The sequence below is a fragment of the Rhipicephalus sanguineus genome, chromosome 3, assembly GCF_013339695.2.
Source record: "Rhipicephalus sanguineus isolate Rsan-2018 chromosome 3, BIME_Rsan_1.4, whole genome shotgun sequence".
Taxonomy (NCBI): domain Eukaryota; kingdom Metazoa; phylum Arthropoda; class Arachnida; order Ixodida; family Ixodidae; genus Rhipicephalus; species Rhipicephalus sanguineus.
In genome coordinates this window covers 150,229,578-150,248,678 of record NC_051178.1, presented here as the reverse complement: position 1 = coordinate 150,248,678, position 19,101 = coordinate 150,229,578, and the positions used below count along the sequence as shown (strand labels likewise).

The window sequence follows — 19,101 nt, the reverse complement described above, 5'->3', positions numbered from 1 at the left end:
AAGATTCTGCCAAAGAAAGCATTGGATCTCACAGAAATTTCACAGAAATGGTGAAAAAATTAGCAATGTGCATGTCTTAGAATATGAACAGCTCGCACAACATAGGTCTTGTTTGCGATGCAATCTAATAAATTTTCTCTAGTAAGCTTCACTGCAGCACAGCTGCATAATACGGTGAAGTATAATAAATTATAGCAGTGAAAAAAATTCACTAGACACAGTGAAGCATACAGTTAAAGGGGTAGTGCCACCAAATTTGTGGCTTGCGTGTTCTTTGCTGTAGACGTTTCCTATAGCTCCAGGAAGCATGATACACGCACCAAGATTCATGTATTTTCGCTAAATAATTTAATATCGCCTTTTGATGTGGACAACTTTCGGTTTCGGTTTTTGGGCGCCGAGGTTGGGCAGTGACGTAGAAGTGTAGGAGGCGTGGTCACGAGACCACACAAGGCTGTGACGCACATAGCCAGGAAGCAATCGAAACTCGGTGAGTGATGTAGCAACCGATGTTTTGCCGGTACTATAGTAAACTAGAATACATTTTAGTTCACTACAGCCCGTACATACATTGCGGAAGTGGCGGAGGTCCGGAGGTCACTCACGTTAATACAGCAGATTTGGTGTGACGTCACTACAACTTTCGTTGCCTATCCTACAGATCTACGTCAGTGTTGGCGCGCTAGCGATGGGTTTTGATCGGGAGAATGGGCATTTAGGTGCACTTTGGCAGTGAATTAAAATATATTCTAAACGTTTGCTGTGTCATACCCTTCATGTGGAATGTCCTTGCGTACAGAGGAAACCCACAACAGGCTTGTTATAGCCTCGAAATTTGATGGCACCACCCCTTTAATTATTGTGCCTACTTTCTTGCCTCGTCTAAGATACGCAATTCTTAAACCTGTAATTACTTTTAGGCTTGCAGGATCTTAGAATAAACCATCAGCTGCATTTCATCTGTCCTGCTGCTTTTTTTTCGGTTCTCACAATTTTCAATTGTCACATAATGGAATGACACGGGGGCGAGCAGGGTGCATTAAGTACTGACAGTCAAAGTCATACCTCAACAAATGACAGGGCAGTGGCCAGTTGATTGCCCGAAGCGTGACAGATGAGGTAAGGAAAAATGTGCTTGAAGTTGGTCATCAGCAGGTCTCTACGAACCGACTTAATCTCCTTGGCAAATCCCTTCAACAGGCGAGAACACGTGGGCTCAGCTTGGAGAACCAGCGGGGGCAGTAGGAACCGAAGCATGCTCTGTAAAGAGCGCCAGAGATGTTCAATGCCGCTCCACAATTAATCCAGTGCTGCAGGTGATGTTCTTCGTGATAAACACACAGAAATTTAGTCCTCTACATGAATGCAAACCATTTCATAACAAATCTCGTAGCATCACACCAGCTATTGGTTAACAGTTCCAAGAGGCCACTTGCTACAGCTTTTCATAACATTTGTTGTTGCACTAATATATGAAGGAGTGAACTATGTGAGAAATAAAAACTTTGCTGGGAACTAAAAACACAGACTTGTTGGGAACTAAAAACACAGACTGATAAACTCGCACATATAAACCCCTACAGCCTGCAGAGCTCGCAACACGCGACACATACATTCCAGTCTACAAACGTGGCACCAGCTTCTTTTTCATTTCATTATTTCATTATTTTCTAGAACATGGAGTCTATCAGCAGGTTCACTAGTACTCTTAGTATATACTAGGTGCAGTGGTGGCAGCTTCTGCACAGCAGGTGCATATGATAGCCTCGCATGTTTTTGCCTTTAACTACAAACAGCTAATATTATACCACATTTTATTAGCCTCAGTTAATTCATCATGCCAGCCATGGAAAATAGTATTTCTGTTCTGTTGCAGAGCTGACTACTAGGTTTTGCAAAAGGCCCAGCAACACTTACAGGGACATTAACTGGAATGTGGTAAACCTATTCCACCGCTTATACAACAAGTTTCAGTAAAACAAATGGTCGCAAGCACTAGAAATGATAATAAATAGTCGTTAATGCCACAAATTTAAAATAACCTTCCTTCCTGGCAGCACCATGCCACTGAACTGACATTCAGTGAGTAAAGTGTGAAAGTGCCCTTAAAATGATTTGAAGAGTGCACAGAAAAATGGTTCCTAATTCTTACACCTTACTTTACACACTAGTTTGCAGCTCAAAGCATTAAACAGTTACTAGTGAGTTAAGTTAGATAGATAAATGACAATACCAGTGCACAACTTACAATGAGAAAGGTCCGAACATCAGTGGAGCCAAATATTCCAATCAGGTTGCTGAGGAATGTGTTCACGGAGAAACCACGCTCCTGACATGCCTTGATCATGCTATCAAATAGAAACTGAAACAAAAAATAAGAATAAGTAGTTGTACACAAAGGGCAAGACACACACGCCACCAGATACAAATGTTTACAATTTTGCCATCACCCCAAGACAAACAGCAAAAATCATTACCTCCACTGCGTACCAGTTAATGGAAAGACAAAATATTTCACTCACCTTTCCCACTTGTGGTCGAAATTTCTTCAACAAGATGCTCGTAGAGGAACCCAAATTCTCCGCAAGTTCCACAAGCTGCAATGAGAAACTTGTGGCAATGACATTCTGACAGGAATGGCTCCCAACCAAATTCTAAGCTACCCAGGGCATTTTGTGGCCTTCAAAACACTAAAACGGGCTTATAGCGAGTACGGTACTCATGCATATTTAGTGTGCTTTACAACCTCTGCCACTTACACACTTTTTGACTAATAGAGAGACCCACAGAACAAGAAGTATTCATAATTCAGCCACGCGGGACTAGGGTAATTACAAAGAAGGATCTATGATCATGTAATTCTTCCCTGATTCAACAACATGATGCAACAGACTCATATGTAATGTTCATGAGGCTGACATTCCAAGCATGAAGAACCTACACGCCAGAAAAAAAAAGGATGGTATTTACAGCCCTGTTATATCTAAATGAATAAATTCACAGTGAGATACAAGTACAAATACATGCCAAGACAGATCTTAGCTCCTAATCTCAATTTAAGTTTGTTATCTTCATATGTCCATGTGTCTGCTTGCTGGCTTGTCCTATTTTTTGCACTATACTGACTGGTATCTATAGAACGAAATTGCTGATTGAATGAGCAGCCGAGTGAAGTCCTCACCTGCTCACGTGCGATATCAGCAACGCCTGCTGTGCGGCAGAGTATGTGCTCCAGCAGGCATAGCAAAGCGAATGCCTGTGAGTCTTCGTCCTTGGCATCTTGTCCCACGCAGCCAACTGCTGTGAGCAACGTGTCCTGCAGGCGAGCATTCTCCGACTGCCAGGCACTGTTCAGAGTCTGCTTCAACCGTGACACGATGTTGCTGCGGACACCGGAGTCACTTCTCGACATCAGCACTTTAAGAGGCCGATTCCTGAAAGACACCACCACCTGCCTTTGTATTCTTTGTTTAAGGCCTTCACTAAATAAGATCAAAGGAATCAGGAAGTCTCAAGTGATGGGAGGGTGGTCTTTGAAAAAAAAAGAAGTAAATATATAACAATGCATAACAGCTTGCTGAATAAGTACCAATTGCTAAAACTGAACTGCCAATATTACAATCTCATCCACAAATGAAAGAAGGGGAATTGTTCAAGGGACTCGTTTCATTGTGAGACACAACCAAATGAAATCAATTGACAAAAGACCCTTTTCATAATCTGCAAGTGCACTTCCCTGCGCTGCATATTCGCTCAGCTAATGGTGGCACCTGTCCTGCTTCAAGTGTAGACGAGGTCCTAGTTGCACGTGCTGGGGCTTGTCTATTATGCGTGTTTATGTCGTTATGTCAAGAGAGTCGAGTCTACACTTTGTGCATCTCTCACTTGTCCCGTTAATAGGGAGGCAATCGCCGGGCAGATTCCAAGGGCTGATGACTCGGCCCCCGAAACGCACCACAAAAGCGCGGACAATTTAGAGTAGGTCCTTTTAGTGCGCCAGCAAACGCCGGTTGTGGTCCACAGACCGAGGCAGAGCCAAGAGTTGATAACACAAACAAAATATATTCTCAGTAGAGGCAGTACAAGCATCACACAAACATGCACACTTGGCAGGTATCCATTACAATACAACTCACAATATAACTTAGATGGTATTTAAAACAACGGGAACAAAGCAAACAGATCGTGTGCTAGAAATATAATCTCATGCATTACAACCTATTCAAGAACACTTAAAGTCTTGAACATTCATCAAACATGTCCAGTCCTCAATTCTTGGAACGTAACTTGAATGCTTCTCTTCCAGGAAACACTCATGCAAACTCCAGCGCTGATTGTCGTTGTTCCCTTCTGTCATCGGCCCTGAATGTTTCTCTTCCAGGAAATGCTCACGTAACTTTTCACTGCTCACAGGGCGTCATCACTCGATTCTTCCAGATCGACGATCGACTGACCGCACAACATCATAAAACTAGAGCTGTGCGAATAGCAAAATTTTGGGTGTGAAGCGAATTCGAATATTGAAGTGTGAGTGCGAATCGAATCAAATATTTTTCGAATATTTCTCGAATATTTCTCAAATATTTCTAGAATGTTTCTCGAATACTTCGAAGTGAAATTGCAGAAAAAAAAGTTGGAGAGGATTCCTAAGCATATTCTTATTGGATAGCAACATGAAAGTGTTTCTTTTCGCTAAGTTGATCAAGCACTGGCGGGGTGGTGTTTCATAGTTGTCTTATCAAGAATAAGGCAATGTGATTTATGTACATGATTTGGTGCAACCAAAGTGTTGCCGACAACACTTTACACGTGATAGGCAAAGATGCCATTTCCTCAGCCTCTCCTCCTCTTTCAACTTCTGTGGAAGCCCAACTGATGTGGCGGACAAGGGTGTGCCCCTTTCAAGTCGGGAGTTCCAAATCTGCCTCGTAGACGTTGATATATAAAAACATCTGAAATTTTGGATGCTAAAAAGCTTCGGCTACCGATTTTTCGAACTTCCTGCCCAAATTTCAGGTCCAAAACAGCATTAACTGAGCCCCCACCTCTGCCACATCTTTCATCTCCATGTTGGAACCAGCGTTTTCTTGAGTTAATACATTTGCGACCATAGCAGAGCTTGAAAGTCAGCTTTGCCGCAATATCGGGGTGTGATGAGATGAAGGATATTGAAAATCTAGGGACCAATTCTAATCGGACATTGACTGTGTCTTGGCAAAGTTCGACCGTAACAGAGTTTGAAAGGCAGCTTTGCCGCAATATGAGAGTGTAATGAGGTGAAGCGTATTGAAAATCTGAAGGGGTCACTTACAATCTGACGTTGACTGTATTTGTTTTTGGAAAGTTCAAATAGTTTGAATAGTAAAATTTCAGTGCGAATCGAATCGAATAGCAAACACTATTCGAAAAATATTCGACATTTCGAATATTCGCACACCCCTACATAAAACACGTCTTCTTTGGCCAACGGAACCACAATGAACATTACTTCTTTACCATCTCTGGACCGGCTACTGATTCCCCGTCACTGCATGCTTATATCTCCTCGCTCCCAGGTTCCAGAAGCTTCAAGTGTCTTCTTCGGCGTGCAGCACAGCCAAAGCTAGGGAAAGGGCTAGATTCTTCTCACCGGTTCCACTCACCGTGGTGTCACTCGGCGTCGCATCATGTTTTCTTTTGTGATGTTTCCAGACTTTGCCAGGCATTTGATTCGAAACTGCTGGTTGCTGGTGGCCGTTACGAGGGGGGGGGGGGAAGAGGCGCGCCAGTGCGCACATGGCGTCTTTTGATACTTGTTTTTTTCGTCACACACGCTGTTAAGGCTAACCGCCTGTGCCGGGATTTCATGTCATTTTAAATCGGCAACGCGTGCCCAATTAAGCATTTGTTTGTGACAGCATCATAGCACAAGCAAACTGAATTTGAGCATGCTGTTTGCAGTAAGTGATTAACTGTCATTAGTTGGGCAAACAGCATAGTAGGAAAGCTAGCTTTACAATTATGAAAAGGGTCAATCAAGCCAAGGAAAGCATAGGGAACAGTAGTTCATTAAAATTTTTTTAACTGTAGTGTGGTAATTATGACATACATTGACTATGAATTAAAGCGGACAAAAAAGCACCCTTTCCGTCAATGGGACCTGAACACACAACCTCGCCCACAAGATATTCGGCGATGTGCTAGTCAAGATTCTGCATGTACAAGATGTACAGGATGGATGAAAAGTTTATGAGATGGGGGATTTCAGAAAAAGCAAGGTATTTTCTGAGCATGGCCATGAAGCCTGTATTTCAAGTGTGCTATGTGTACTAGTATACACTACACAGCATTGTACTGGCTGTAAATTGAACCAAGTTGACAGTCATCTCTTTCTTGGGAGCATTCCGTCAGTACAACCTTAAAACTGTATGTGACTGAAGCCAAATGGAACATTTGAGGATCACTGCACAATGCAGAAACAAAACCATTACACTCTATTTTACATCCGTTTAATTTGTTCGTTATGTTCCCACACTTGTCATCTTCTCATGCAATTCCACAAATTTAAGAACCGACACGCGGCAATGCCAAAGTAATATCCATGATTAATTAACCCAGCAGCGGGCGATTAGCGTAGTAGTAGTACGTACCCAAACTTCATCCTGACAACATAGTCAGCGTCTTCCAAAATGTCCAGCAGACTTGTAATTAGGGAATCATCCAAGTGAAGGTGGCAAAGGATGCTGGGCAGGTGGGACACCATGGCTGCATGAGTAGAGACAAAATGCGTGCCCTCAGCTCATTACGTTTCGTATTATGAAAAACAAAGGTGTGAGCTGTCTGCGAAAGCTACATGCGAGACTCACCTTCTCTAACAGAACTGTGACGGGAGGTGCACAGCTTGATGACGCAATCACTCATGTACTTGCTGTCACTCACAGTAGCAATTAGTGACAACTCTTCTGAGCGAAAAAAAAAAAGACATAACAAGGATGGAATACACATACACTAAGAGCAAGCAAATGTCACCCAAAACAAAATATAGTAGTAAGAGCATAAGTTACGGCAGTCCAAGAGGGTAGAGTTGCCAAGCTGGTTAAACAAACACACAAAAGATAACTTGGCACCCGGACCACATCTTAAACTGAAGTTTCAATCTGGTATCACTGCCTCACTGAAAGTGTGAGAGCTACTGATTCAGACTATTGGTCACTGAAATAAGCGTTCTCACTCTCTCAATTACTTCCTTTTGAACATCGTCTATTCGTTGTAGAGAATACACTGTAGAGGTACACAGGCAAGTAACAACAAACATGCTTTCATCGTACTGAATGCACTAACAATGTGCCAATTTGCACCTAGACGTACAGTTCAAGACATGCAACACATAATTCAAGCTAAAAAATTTGGTATAACCATCACTAAAAGATTATCCTACGTAAAATATACTACCATGTCACTCAGTTCAGTTCAGCCCAGGCACCTACTGATATTCAAAAGTAAATTTGTGCTGTAAAGTAACTGTTTGCTCCTAACCTGCTTCGCATGCAAAGCAGCAAACAGCGTTTGGTTGCTGCCAATTGTCTCCGGCTTGAAACCTGAGAAAAAAAAGAGCAAAAATATTTATTACTATGTTTGTTAATGAGTACAATTTGAAAATGTAACTATTGGCACAAGCAGCTGTTTAGTATAAGCTTGCGCACAATAGAGCTGCTAGGAGGATACTTGCCTTTTGGCCTTTCCAGACAAGACACAGCAGAGGTCCCGAACACAATTCACCCATGACAACAAATTGGACTCTGGTGCTTTCTCGATGATTGTGCTAAAAATGAACAATTTCAAATAATGGTTAAATGGACGCAAAACAAAACTTAACATTCAAATAAGGTAACAGAAGAGGTAAATGTAAAGCCACACTAAAGGGAAAGATTAGTGGTCTAAGATGTGAAGAGCGTCCCTTCTTTTGAAGACACTGCTTTCTGAAGTGAGAAAGTCTTTTCTGTTAGACCTGACCTCCGCACATGGCAAGACTTATCATTTCTAAAGCTAGGAAGTCTAACCCATCAATCTATATTAACCTGAAACTGTTTCTACGTAATGCCAGCTGCAACAAATGCATTCAGTCCACAAGAAGCTATGCAAAGGACCGCTTTCCTTACCAAGAAAATGCCACCCAAGAAAAATTCTGTTAAGGAAAATCTACTGCACCGAGTATTGCAGAAATAAGGAAGACAATGGTTAGAGTGGCTTCTGTCATTGCTTGCAATTGTCACTTTATAAACAGGGCCCCACGTATGCAAAAAAGAAGAGACGTATGTATGTATGTGTCATGTAATTTGATGTAACATTTAGCCTCGTGCCTCCCTGACAACAAATATATATGACGTAATTCTTGCGTCAAAGATGACACAGGTCTGAGCCTATTTACCAATGAATGAGAGGAGTTATACATTTCTGCGACCAGTGGCCACAGCACACCACTAGTGCTCATGACAAAAGCATAATGCTTCGCTTACAAACAGCACAAAGGTGCACGGATTATGATTTCAATTGAAATGACCAAACGTGCACAAGGTTTAGTTGCAGATTGTGACATACAGTAGACTCTCAGTAAACAGATATCTTAAACGGAATTGCTCCTGAAATGGAACAACTGCCTCTAATATGATTGGTCTTGTACTTGAATTCTGCAACCCTGTTGATCTCTCAGTAAATGTACTCCTGTTAAATGGAACATATTTTCCTGGTCCCTTCAGGTTTCATTTAACGAGAATCCACGGTAGTTATTCCATAGAGAAAGTGTCGCTGATGAAAACAAATGCATGCAGTGAGACTTCTACGGCTGCACTACCTGTGTAACTTCTATAGTGTTGACTGCTAAGCTTGAGACGTAGTATAGTAGTCATAGAGTTTCCTACAATACTTACTAGAGGGAACTCTGGCGCTAGTGTCTATGGGAGCTGCAACGCATGACGCTTCAGCCAGCATGGGAATGATGGGTAGTACACAAATTTGTCTAAACTTCGTTCTTTCGACTCCGTTTGGCTGCGCGTCGCCTGCATCCGCTTTGTCGCAAAACAAAGTTCAGCAAAAGTCAGCAGTTTCACTTCACCACTTCAACTTTTTTAGGCTCACCAAATAAACCTGGTCACGAAGTTCACAACGGTCTATTGTTTTATCCCAAACGAACGCCAAAACACAGCAATAAACAAAGCCACAAGTACGTTTGAAGCCGCAAGCACGAAGACTAGGCAAATTTGTGTACTACCCATCATTCCCATGGTAGCTGAACGATCGCAGTGCCAGAGTCCCCTCTAGTTAAATTTAGGAAACTCTATGATAGTAGTGATGTGTATAGTAGCACGAAATACTGAATTACTGCACGCAGACGCGACATTACACAAAATACGCTGCGAATTGCTAACCCTGAGATAAATTTGACAGCGGACAAGAGTGATGAGCCAATCTGTCTCTTTCATCTTCCTGTGTGCCTTCTGCCGTTTTGGTAGGGGCTGCGACAACCGGTATTGCCAGAAGCAAAGCCTCCGAGATGAATAGCTGTTTCGTGAATTTTTCACTAGGGGAAAGCGCATGCGCCGGGGCGTCGTGAAAAAGGCGGATTGTGTGTCTTTTTGATTCATGCAACATTCATAACACATCCTATCAAAACAGTCAATTTACATTAACATCTACCAACAACACTACAGCTGGACCCGATCACCTGTTGTCAGAGGCTGGATGTCTCTAAAAAACATAGCCAAGACCCCTAAAGCAGCCAATTCTACACAAAATATTAGAACCTTGTAACCTTAGACCAATATGTATCACCTGATTTTAGGAACCACCGCAGTGGATGCATTCCGTCGCAAGATGCAGTGGGACAACAGCTCTGCGCCAGCCTTCTGAACTTCTGTTGATCCTTCAGTCTGCAAAATATTAAGTGCATGATGAACACATAAGGAGTCCTGCACAGAGCTGCTCACAAAACAATGGCGACCTATAATTAGGCTCTCCCTAGTGCAAAGCAGCTTTAACGTCAAGTATTCACAGACACATACTGTCAAGTAAGCAGTTTGCTGCACCTTAACCTAACCTAACTCAAAATTTACAGCACAGCCCATTGTGAAGAACTGTAGATGCATGAAATTAACTTGAGCTGGCTTATGCATGCACTGCCACTGGTACCTCTACAGCCTATATGGTGACTGCAGAGCATGTGTGTTCACGGCCTATTCTCAGTTTTCATTAGATAGCCACTTTTGTGAATTATATTTTACTGAAACATATAAAACAAAAAGAGTAAAATGCTCACTTAATATTACTTCATCATGCTCTGTCAGATGAGTTCAAACAGCGCCTCCTCTATTTTTCTGTGCCTGGGCGAAGGAGCGGAGCGCCATGGGAACCGACCGTCGGCATTAGTGCGGCGTTTAGCCGTTGGGCGCCGCCACTGTAGTAGACCTGCCGTCGCATCGTCGCTCGCGGAAACGAATGCCGTGGCTGCATTCCAAGCTGCTATATGGTCCAGTTTTCGGCTGTATTCGCGTTGTTTAAAGTATAATGAAAACTTGTAAACTGGAATCATGAAGCACTTGTCGTTTTGGGCAACCAGCCCATTCGAAGGCATGTCTTTCGCGGCTATTTGATCGAGACGCCCGCGCGTCGTCTGCTAGCCCGATACCAGAGAGCGCATGCCAGGGATGCGCGGAAAATTGTTTTGTCACCGTTACGTTCGCTTGACTGAGAGTCGGTTTTTGACTGTCTGAAAGTCGATTTTTGAAAGCAGCATTTGCCAAGAGCTAATACTGAAAGCTTGAGCGCTTAAAGTTCGCCGATGCGTGCTACCGTCTACTGGTGTAGCACTATACGCAAGCCTGGAGTTCATGCGCTAAATAGCACGAAATGTCACTAGACTGCTTCCAGAGATATACGTGATCGCCGGTTCCCTTCGTAAAGCTTTTGAGAATTACATTTGTTGCCACCGGGAGAAAGCAACAGCTGGTGCCAGAAAAAGAGGAACTATGCCAAGTGATTCCACCCTTTCAGAGCTTAAACCAGTTAAATTGTGGTGGTACGAAAAACAAACAAAAACAGCTACATATGCCGCGTGCTTCCTGCAACACTGACCGATGTGTGAACAGACGCTGTCGTTCAAGTATAAAGTCGTAGTGCCGACTCTCAACTTAAGCCAGAGTGAAAGGCGTGAAAAATGGCGCTGCCTGTTGTCAGTTGCTTGAGCTCCTCTTTAGCTCGACGGATTGTTGTAGCCTCAGTATCTGGCTCCTCAGGTATCTGTATTTTCTTTTCCATTTGCCCTTTTGGTAGTGAGCAAAGTATAGAGGCCGAATGGCTGTCGACCTGGACGCTTTTGTTGTATGGGGCCGCCTGCTCAGCCGTGTTCACTCATTTATTGTGACACTGTACATAATGATTGTAGGTTGTTTCGCCCGTAGCGCATGTGGTGTCCATGGGCTCCGATTCTTTAGCTTCGGGACCTAATGTCAGCGCGGCATGCGTATGGCGGCGATCGCGAAGCAGCGTTGCTACTGGTACTACATGCATTCGTTGACTGTTCAGGCGCAACACGGTCACGCTTAGGGATACTTGCCATGCTTGGTTCGGTTGTTATCTTGGGTGCAAACGTGAAGGGTAGTCTGCAAAGAGTGACGCTACTGCATCCTTCTTAAGCCACCTCTTCCTATATTCTATGAAATCTTCGCGTTGCAAACGACGGCTGCATATGCAAGTAAGTATAAACGACGGCTGCATATGCAATGCAAGTATTGAACCGGCAGCATGGCCTGACAGACTGCCTACGGAATACGTACAGCGGGGATGGCAAGACACGCGAACATGCAGCATCTGCATTCTTTGCTGTTTCGCATTTATTTTCAAGTGGTGATAGCCTGAATGACTGATGAAAAGACGACGTCATCTATGACACAATAAAATACCATCTAGCATCTTTTTATTGCCACCACGGTTAGAGCGTGATAAAACACAGCGCGCAGCTATGTTCGTGTTTCTTTCCATCTCCCTGTACCCGTGAAAGCCTGCAAGAAGCACAAATGCAATTAAACTCGGATGCAAACACGAATTCGTGAGCTTCATGATACGCGCGGCCGTTCAGCGACAGCTTCCCGTAGTCTACTTGCACAGAGCCACCACGCGGCAGCGGCGAGCGGACGTGGAGCGCGCGCTCGACGGCCCGAGGAGAGCGTTCGCCCAGGCACTGAGAAATAGAGGAGGCACTGGTTCAAATTAATGAACAACAGAAAGCAAGTGGAACTGCGCATAACACAAACCTTTGACGACATATCATACATGATCAAATATGTAAGATCTCCCCATAAACATGGTCAAATCGCACATGATTGCAGAGTTCCCACCAACGGGTAGAAAGCAGCTGAAAAGTACGTACAAAAGCATGGCTCAGCAAGGGCTCCACATTGAATGTTCCACGCGGCAAGAAGCTGGCCACTGTTAGACTTGCACAAAGTAGGTTGTCAGATCCTTTTCCTTCGAATTGAAGCTTTGCATTTGAAGACTCAAGGCCAGGCACCCGTCCCTGTAATGCAGATAGGAGCAGAACTTGCAGTATCAAGTGGTCTAAAATTAACGAAATCAAAATAATGGTAGAGCCCCAGATTAGTGTAATATCAAATTAGATCAGATCAGGTTAGTGCAAGCAAGTACACTTTTCGGCATCAGTGCAACAAAGAATCGTCATTAGTAGTAGAGGATGCCCTAGCTAACTCTAGCCAGAATTTAAAAATATGTCAACGCACTCTATGATGATGCGGCCAAATTCATGTTGTTGACTATTGCACGGAGTAAGTCCCACTATCTTTGCATTCTGCTTAGTTGCTTTATTAGGCAGGATTGATTAACCAACTTTTGAAGCAACGAAGCTAGGCAAAAGAAATTCCAATAAGCAAGTTGTAGATTGGTTTGCAAAACGACCGATTAGGCAGTTTCTAACTTTCTATTTACTAATTATGAGTGTTTTTCTGCTTACTACAGATACTCACGAAATACAAAAATATGACAGCAGAACTATCACATGGCCCCATTGCGTGCCGTCATTACAGTGCGCTCTAACGTTCCGCGTACAAACGATATGCTTCCCTCGCAATGGTTCATGACAGCAATATGTAGACATAGCGGTTATCGCTTGTGCTGCAGCAAGCAACAGGTGCGTCATCACACAATCTTGGGAACAGTACTACGAAATACATACATGAGTGCATACATGAGTACATACATTAGTGCATGCCTTCGCTTGGAATGGCAGCATAACCAAGCATTAAATATAATACTCAAATGTTGCTTCTTTGTAGAAGACGATGTTATTATCGCCAGCCAGTTTGCATTTTTTAACATTATTCAAGGGGCTTTTTACCATAGCACCAACACGGTGCCAAAATACATCCTTTGTAGTATAGCAAAGCAACCGAAGATATTAAACTTAAGCACAGATTTCAATGTCTACTGCTCTTTTATATTCTGCTATATTACCACTGACTCTATTATGCCCTCCTAATATTCCTAGCTGCAACATTCATTCATTTCATTTCATTTAGTGATGTCAGCCCTATTGGTCTATGACAGGAGCACGGTGTTAGAATAGTTTAGGTGGAGCGACGGCGCGTTGGAATAAGGTGAATTCGGGGACCTGTTTCCCTTTCTTGCCGAAAGGAGGCGCGCGCGCGACGGTGGCCACCTGGCTATACCCAGCGCAAGCCTGACGCTTCTGACATTCGGTATTTTAGCATGTTTAGCGATATTGCAAGGCCCTGTGAGGATTGTGTGGTATTGTAATATCATACACATAAGTTCAATATAAAAACTTAGCAGTGTTTTATGGATGACGGTTCGGCATGCGGCGTGAAGCTCATAAACACCACCTTCGGCCTCGGCAACACCGTGGCCTAAGCGATCGTGCCCGCATTTTGTCTGCAAAAGTAAATCTGCAGTTGCGTGACGCGTGTTGAATTCACCCTTCGTTTGCCCTCGAAAGATTAATTGATGTATTTGTGGTCAGCATCATATAAAGAGCAAGTATCATGCGTAAGGGAGGGGCATTTCGCATATGAGATCAAGTGACCATCTGGTGTCTTTTACTACGAACCGCTTATTTGCAAATTCCGTAAACATTTGCGAGAAGACGAATGCTTCAATGTAATGGAATAGAATAACTCATAGGTCTTTCGGGGCGTGCACTAGCACGTGACGCGCCGCTCCCACGTCGGAAAATACAGGAAATCGCGCATGAAAATGTTTTTCACGAATAAAATCTGTTGTTTGCAACTCGCGATCCTTCCGTGGAATAGCATGTAACCACAATTTCAAGCGGTCACTATCCTTCAGAGCAGCGAAAAGGGAAACTTTCTTCGTGCATAGATTTGTAGCCCGAGTTGCATTGCGGCACAAAGCACTTCTTGCCCATATGGACAAATAAGTTGTGTAAATAAAGACACGATGAACAAGGATAAGCTATTTCAAACAGGCTAGCATTTGGGTGGCAGGCGTTTCGACTGGCGAACGTATGTGCACGAATGGGGCCTCATCTGGTTTGGCGTGTTAGTTTTAACGGGTAAGACAGTGACGACACGGAATATGGTGTCACTCTCAATTCCTGTCATTCCCGAAAGAAGAAACTGGAAAGCAAATGGTTAGGACGCTGAAAAGAAAACGAGCACGACCATTTCACGTTTGTGCACCCAGAGCAGGGCACAAAGTTCTACTTCTGCTACTGCAACAAACAGCATGTCTGTGACGAATAATGAAAGGCACAATCAGAATGGCACATGGTGAGTCATGATGGATTGGTCGTTAAACGGATGTTAACCATCATTACCACGCGCCAGCCAGCACGTGTAAACGTTGCAAAGGCGTCTGCTTGAATCAATCCGATATGGTGCATGCACAACGACAACCCACGAGAGGAATTTCTAACCTACCATTGTCAAATGTGTTGCTTTCTTCTGACGACCATCATTTAGTGAAAAGTCAACCCCCCCCCCCCCTCCGCCACCGCTTTCTTTTTCAGGAAATGCCATTTTCTTTTTTCACTAACCCAGTTCGGGTCCGCCACGGTGGATCAGTGGCTAAGGTGCTCGGCTGCTGACCCGAAAGTCGTGGGTTCGATCCCGGCCGCGGTGGTCGCACTTCAGTGGAGGCGAAATGGCAGAGGCCTGTGTACTGCGCTAGATGGTCGAAATTTCCGGAGCCCTCCAATGCGGCGTCTCTCATAATAATATCGTGGTTTGGGGATGTAAAACCCCAGATATTATTAACCCAATTCGTCACAGCGGCCTCACCCAATTTGCCACGGTGCCCTTATTAAAATATTTTTGAAATTCGTGTTCACCTGTAAACTCATTATCGCTGTTCGCAGAAGCTATAATTCCTATGTGTTTCCATCTGTTTGCTACCGCCACTGAATTTTCTTGATGTTGTGCATTTACTTTCAAATCAGAGTGATATGTGCGGTTACCCTGATAAAAAACGAACGGCCAGCAGTTGAAGAGCTGTCGCAAATGCAGCTTTGTAAGCGACGCGGCCCCCGTTGAAGCGGCTGACCTGAAGCCTCGATGCACCCAGCGCAGCCTGTCGGAAAAAATGCGAAGCGCGTCTCCGTGTTCGGCGGGGAGGCTGCGTGGCGGAGGCGGAGCGTCGGTACACCTAACCTATTCTAACACCGTGGACAGGAGTAAGGACCAAGCACAGACTACAGCCACCATCAATTGCACACTACTAAAGTGATGCTCATTATTCCTACACAAATCGTGCAATGAGTGCTTAATGATATCTGTATCCAGGTCCTCTAATTCTCTTCAGTCCCCATCTTTTCATATTTGCTTGTGGCAAGCACAAAAACATAAACAAACAAATTATGTGCACACTTTGTACCATTTGTTTGTCTGTGTTTTTATGTCTCATTTTCGTACTTAGTGCAAAGAAAACATGAACAGCCACTAACTATACCCTTTCAATGCTCTTTCGACTCTACTCTCTACAGGGGACATGCCAGGTTAAGATTACAAATTAAACTAAAGCATTTAACGTCCCCAAGCAAGCAGGCTATGAAAGATGCTGTAGTGGCGGGAGGCCACAGGTTACTTTTGACCATCTAGGACTCTTTGGCGAGCCCATAAATCAAAGTAAACAAGCGTGTTTTTTCACTTTGCTCCCATCAGAATATAGCCACCATGGCTAGCAAATGAACCTGTGACCTATTGCTTTGCAGCTGAATGCCTTTGAGTCACCACTATGGGCATGCCTTGTGTGGCACGCTACAAAAACTCACTATGGGAACTAACTTTTAATGTTGGCAGCTGTTCCAATGCTAAGTCAACAGAAGAAGCAAACTTACAAATCGGGTGTTCCATGCTACTGCGATGGCGGGAAAGAAACCGAGAAGATCACTTGCACTTGGCACTTCTGAAAGATATGCGAGGAAAGAGAAAGGCTCTGCAGTGGAACACCAATCAACATCTACAACATATAGAAATATGTAGTCCTCATTTCTTACACTAGAAACTAAGTCACACTACCTTTCATTAATAGAGATACCCTCAAACTAAAATGATATTGTGTCTACAGATAAGCAAATACAAATACAATTATGCTGTATAAAGTGTTACAGGAGCATGTGCCACAAGGACTCCTTGAAGTCATTGTGTAGTGCATATAATATTTCACAATTATCAGTACTAACATAGAACTGTCATAAACTAATATTGAATGCTTGAAGCTGCTTTAGCAGGGACAAAGCACACACTATTTTTCCTGCAACGGTGACAATTATGCATAGATGAGCAAACATAAAACATGACATGTTGTGCATTACTCAATGTAAAACAGCGCACCTTCAAGATAGCCCATTAAAATTAGTCATACCCCCAAAATATTCTATTCACAATCTGTCACTGTGCTTTTATCAAAATCATGAAGAGCAGAGATGCGTTAGGAGATGGAGGATTTAGCTTTAGGCTTTGACCAGCATGTTGAACAAGATACTAGTGGTAGCATATTGTACAGTTTTTTTTTCAGCGCATCTTACGTCACAATGGCGGTAAATCGGGCTAGTCGGTTGTTCATGATCGTAAAATAACAGCGCAAAAAAACGACGGACGAACACAAAGAGTTTGTCTCTCTGTGTTCGTTCGTCGTTTTTTCACGCTGTTACTTTACGAACATCTTACTTCACTACAATACCAATGTAAGTGCAGGTGACAGCAAAGAGAGCCCTGGCACTTCTTTCATACTAAAGCTACTGCCAGGGACAATCACTCACAAAGTGCTGAGCGAGATTTCCCATTACCTTGACACCTCAGGAGGAGCACAAGAATGTGGAACACTTCACACAGCAGCTCATCATCCAAGCGACGCTCAAGGGCGTCCTTGAGCAGAGCCAGCACCATCCGCTCGCTGCTGACGTTAAGCTGCACGCGCATGGTTGCTTTTTCAGCTGCTGTAGCCTTTGCTTCATTCTGCAACTTGGAGCTGGGTGAGAAAGCGAAAGAAATGCACGATTTTCCGAACTAGCCCTCGTGCTATACATATTCGAAGGTTGATATGTTGTCTGGTGTAATCTATCGGTGGACGTGAATAATACATGATTAGATCTTTAGTGATACTAGCAGCACACACCCGAAAAAAAGAAACACGAAACTTGACTTCACCTGCAACATTTTACCAGGCAAAAACAAATCTCGCGGTGAAATTAGCTTTGCAATGTTTTTTGCTGCTCATGAGCTATATTTATAGCTTACTGGCTAAAGTTGCTAGAATTTTCTGCAGACTACATAAAGAAATGCTTCTCGTCAAAGCCCGAATTTGTCTGTCTAGATTGGCATTGCCTGGGTTTGGACAATAGCGTAGAAAAAATGATATATGGAGAAGAGGCGACTTCATTACTCACTGTAGAACGTCACATGCTCCTGTGAAAATGACTTTCGGCAGATGAGTACAATAAGTACACAGGAACACCACTTGAGACAGTTTTACCGTAGACACACTCAAGATAAACATGTTCTATCAGGGATTTGTCGAAAGAGTATGCGGCAACAGTGACAGAGTGATCAAAGTGGGTTTTTTGTGTGGGATATCACGGGTGGCTCAAGCTAACCTGCCGACATCAAGGCAAAAGGTTTGTGCAAAAATAAAAAACCCTCAACAGACACAAAAGAGAGACCTACAGAGCAGACGGTTGCAGCAACTGAAGCACAGCCATCTGCAGAGCTTCTAAGCAGACAGCCACCTTCTTCAGACTCTCAAGACTACTGTCCTGGAAAAAAAAGGAACAGATTAGGCAAGCTACAAAGACCCCTCGTGTTCTCGATAGCTGCCTTCCTAGTGCATCTCCGTTTTACAGTGTTGCCCATTGTTCAAAAAGAGCACATGTATGTAGAGCATATGCAAATTTGTCCCTGTGCGCAATCGCCCAGCATTGCAACAGATGACCTGTGGTTGGCGGAATTAGCACCTTTCAACATTCCCTACTAATGTATCTACATAACTTCAGCTGGCCGTTGCAGCCAAAGTCGGGTACAACATTAGAAGGCACGAGCAGTTTCACCTCAACAATGGATGCACTTGAGCCTTCACCATTGAGCACATGCTCTAGGCCAACGTCATAAGCGCATGGCTGGTGACCCCTCTGTTGGAGACATCGCCGAGTACATGAGTGGGACTATTTTTTTTAGTCGCGGAAGCAATCGGCTGCCACGCTTCAGACATCTTGGTTTTTAAGTTGTATCTGAATACAGTGTGCCAGCAGAGTTGCACAATGGGGTGTTCCTTTTAGAAGTAGCCTGCACTGCACATTCAATGCCATGCATACGTTACTTCAACACAATGCACTCAAAGAACACGTTATGGTTGGTAAGTGTAACCTGTATGCCCTAAATAGCAAGCATAGTTTACTAGCTGAATTCTTCAGCTAGTCCGTGTACAGAAGTTTAGGTACACTAAAACTGACTAAGTAGAACCGCAGCGAAATTCCTTGTGAACTTTGAGCGATGATGGACATACCTGTATATACAGGAGCCTGTCCAATTTGATTCCAACAAAGCTGTCCCGCAATGTCTTGGTGATGAGAGAATACCTGAGCAA

General features: G+C 43.6%; 1 protein-coding gene across 1 annotated transcript in view; it reads right to left on the bottom strand.

The window, feature by feature from the left end:
• LOC119385971 (uncharacterized) overlaps window positions 1-19,101 on the bottom strand; it is an 83,045-nt gene that overhangs the window by 18,554 nt on the left and 45,390 nt on the right. Inside the window, exons 7-20 of the mRNA XM_049414177.1 lie at window positions 19,021-19,093; window positions 18,186-18,274; window positions 17,309-17,490; window positions 16,358-16,425; window positions 12,401-12,547; window positions 9,808-9,905; window positions 7,709-7,801; window positions 7,516-7,577; window positions 6,846-6,941; window positions 6,630-6,744; window positions 3,182-3,434; window positions 2,523-2,597; window positions 2,249-2,362; window positions 1,066-1,260 (exon numbers count right to left, since the gene is read on the bottom strand). Coding sequence (XP_049270134.1) covers window positions 1,066-1,260; window positions 2,249-2,362; window positions 2,523-2,597; window positions 3,182-3,434; window positions 6,630-6,744; window positions 6,846-6,941; window positions 7,516-7,577; window positions 7,709-7,801; window positions 9,808-9,905; window positions 12,401-12,547; window positions 16,358-16,425; window positions 17,309-17,490; window positions 18,186-18,274; window positions 19,021-19,093 — 1,660 coding nt within the window. The remainder of the gene's footprint in view (window positions 1-1,065; window positions 1,261-2,248; window positions 2,363-2,522; window positions 2,598-3,181; window positions 3,435-6,629; window positions 6,745-6,845; window positions 6,942-7,515; window positions 7,578-7,708; window positions 7,802-9,807; window positions 9,906-12,400; window positions 12,548-16,357; window positions 16,426-17,308; window positions 17,491-18,185; window positions 18,275-19,020; window positions 19,094-19,101) is intronic.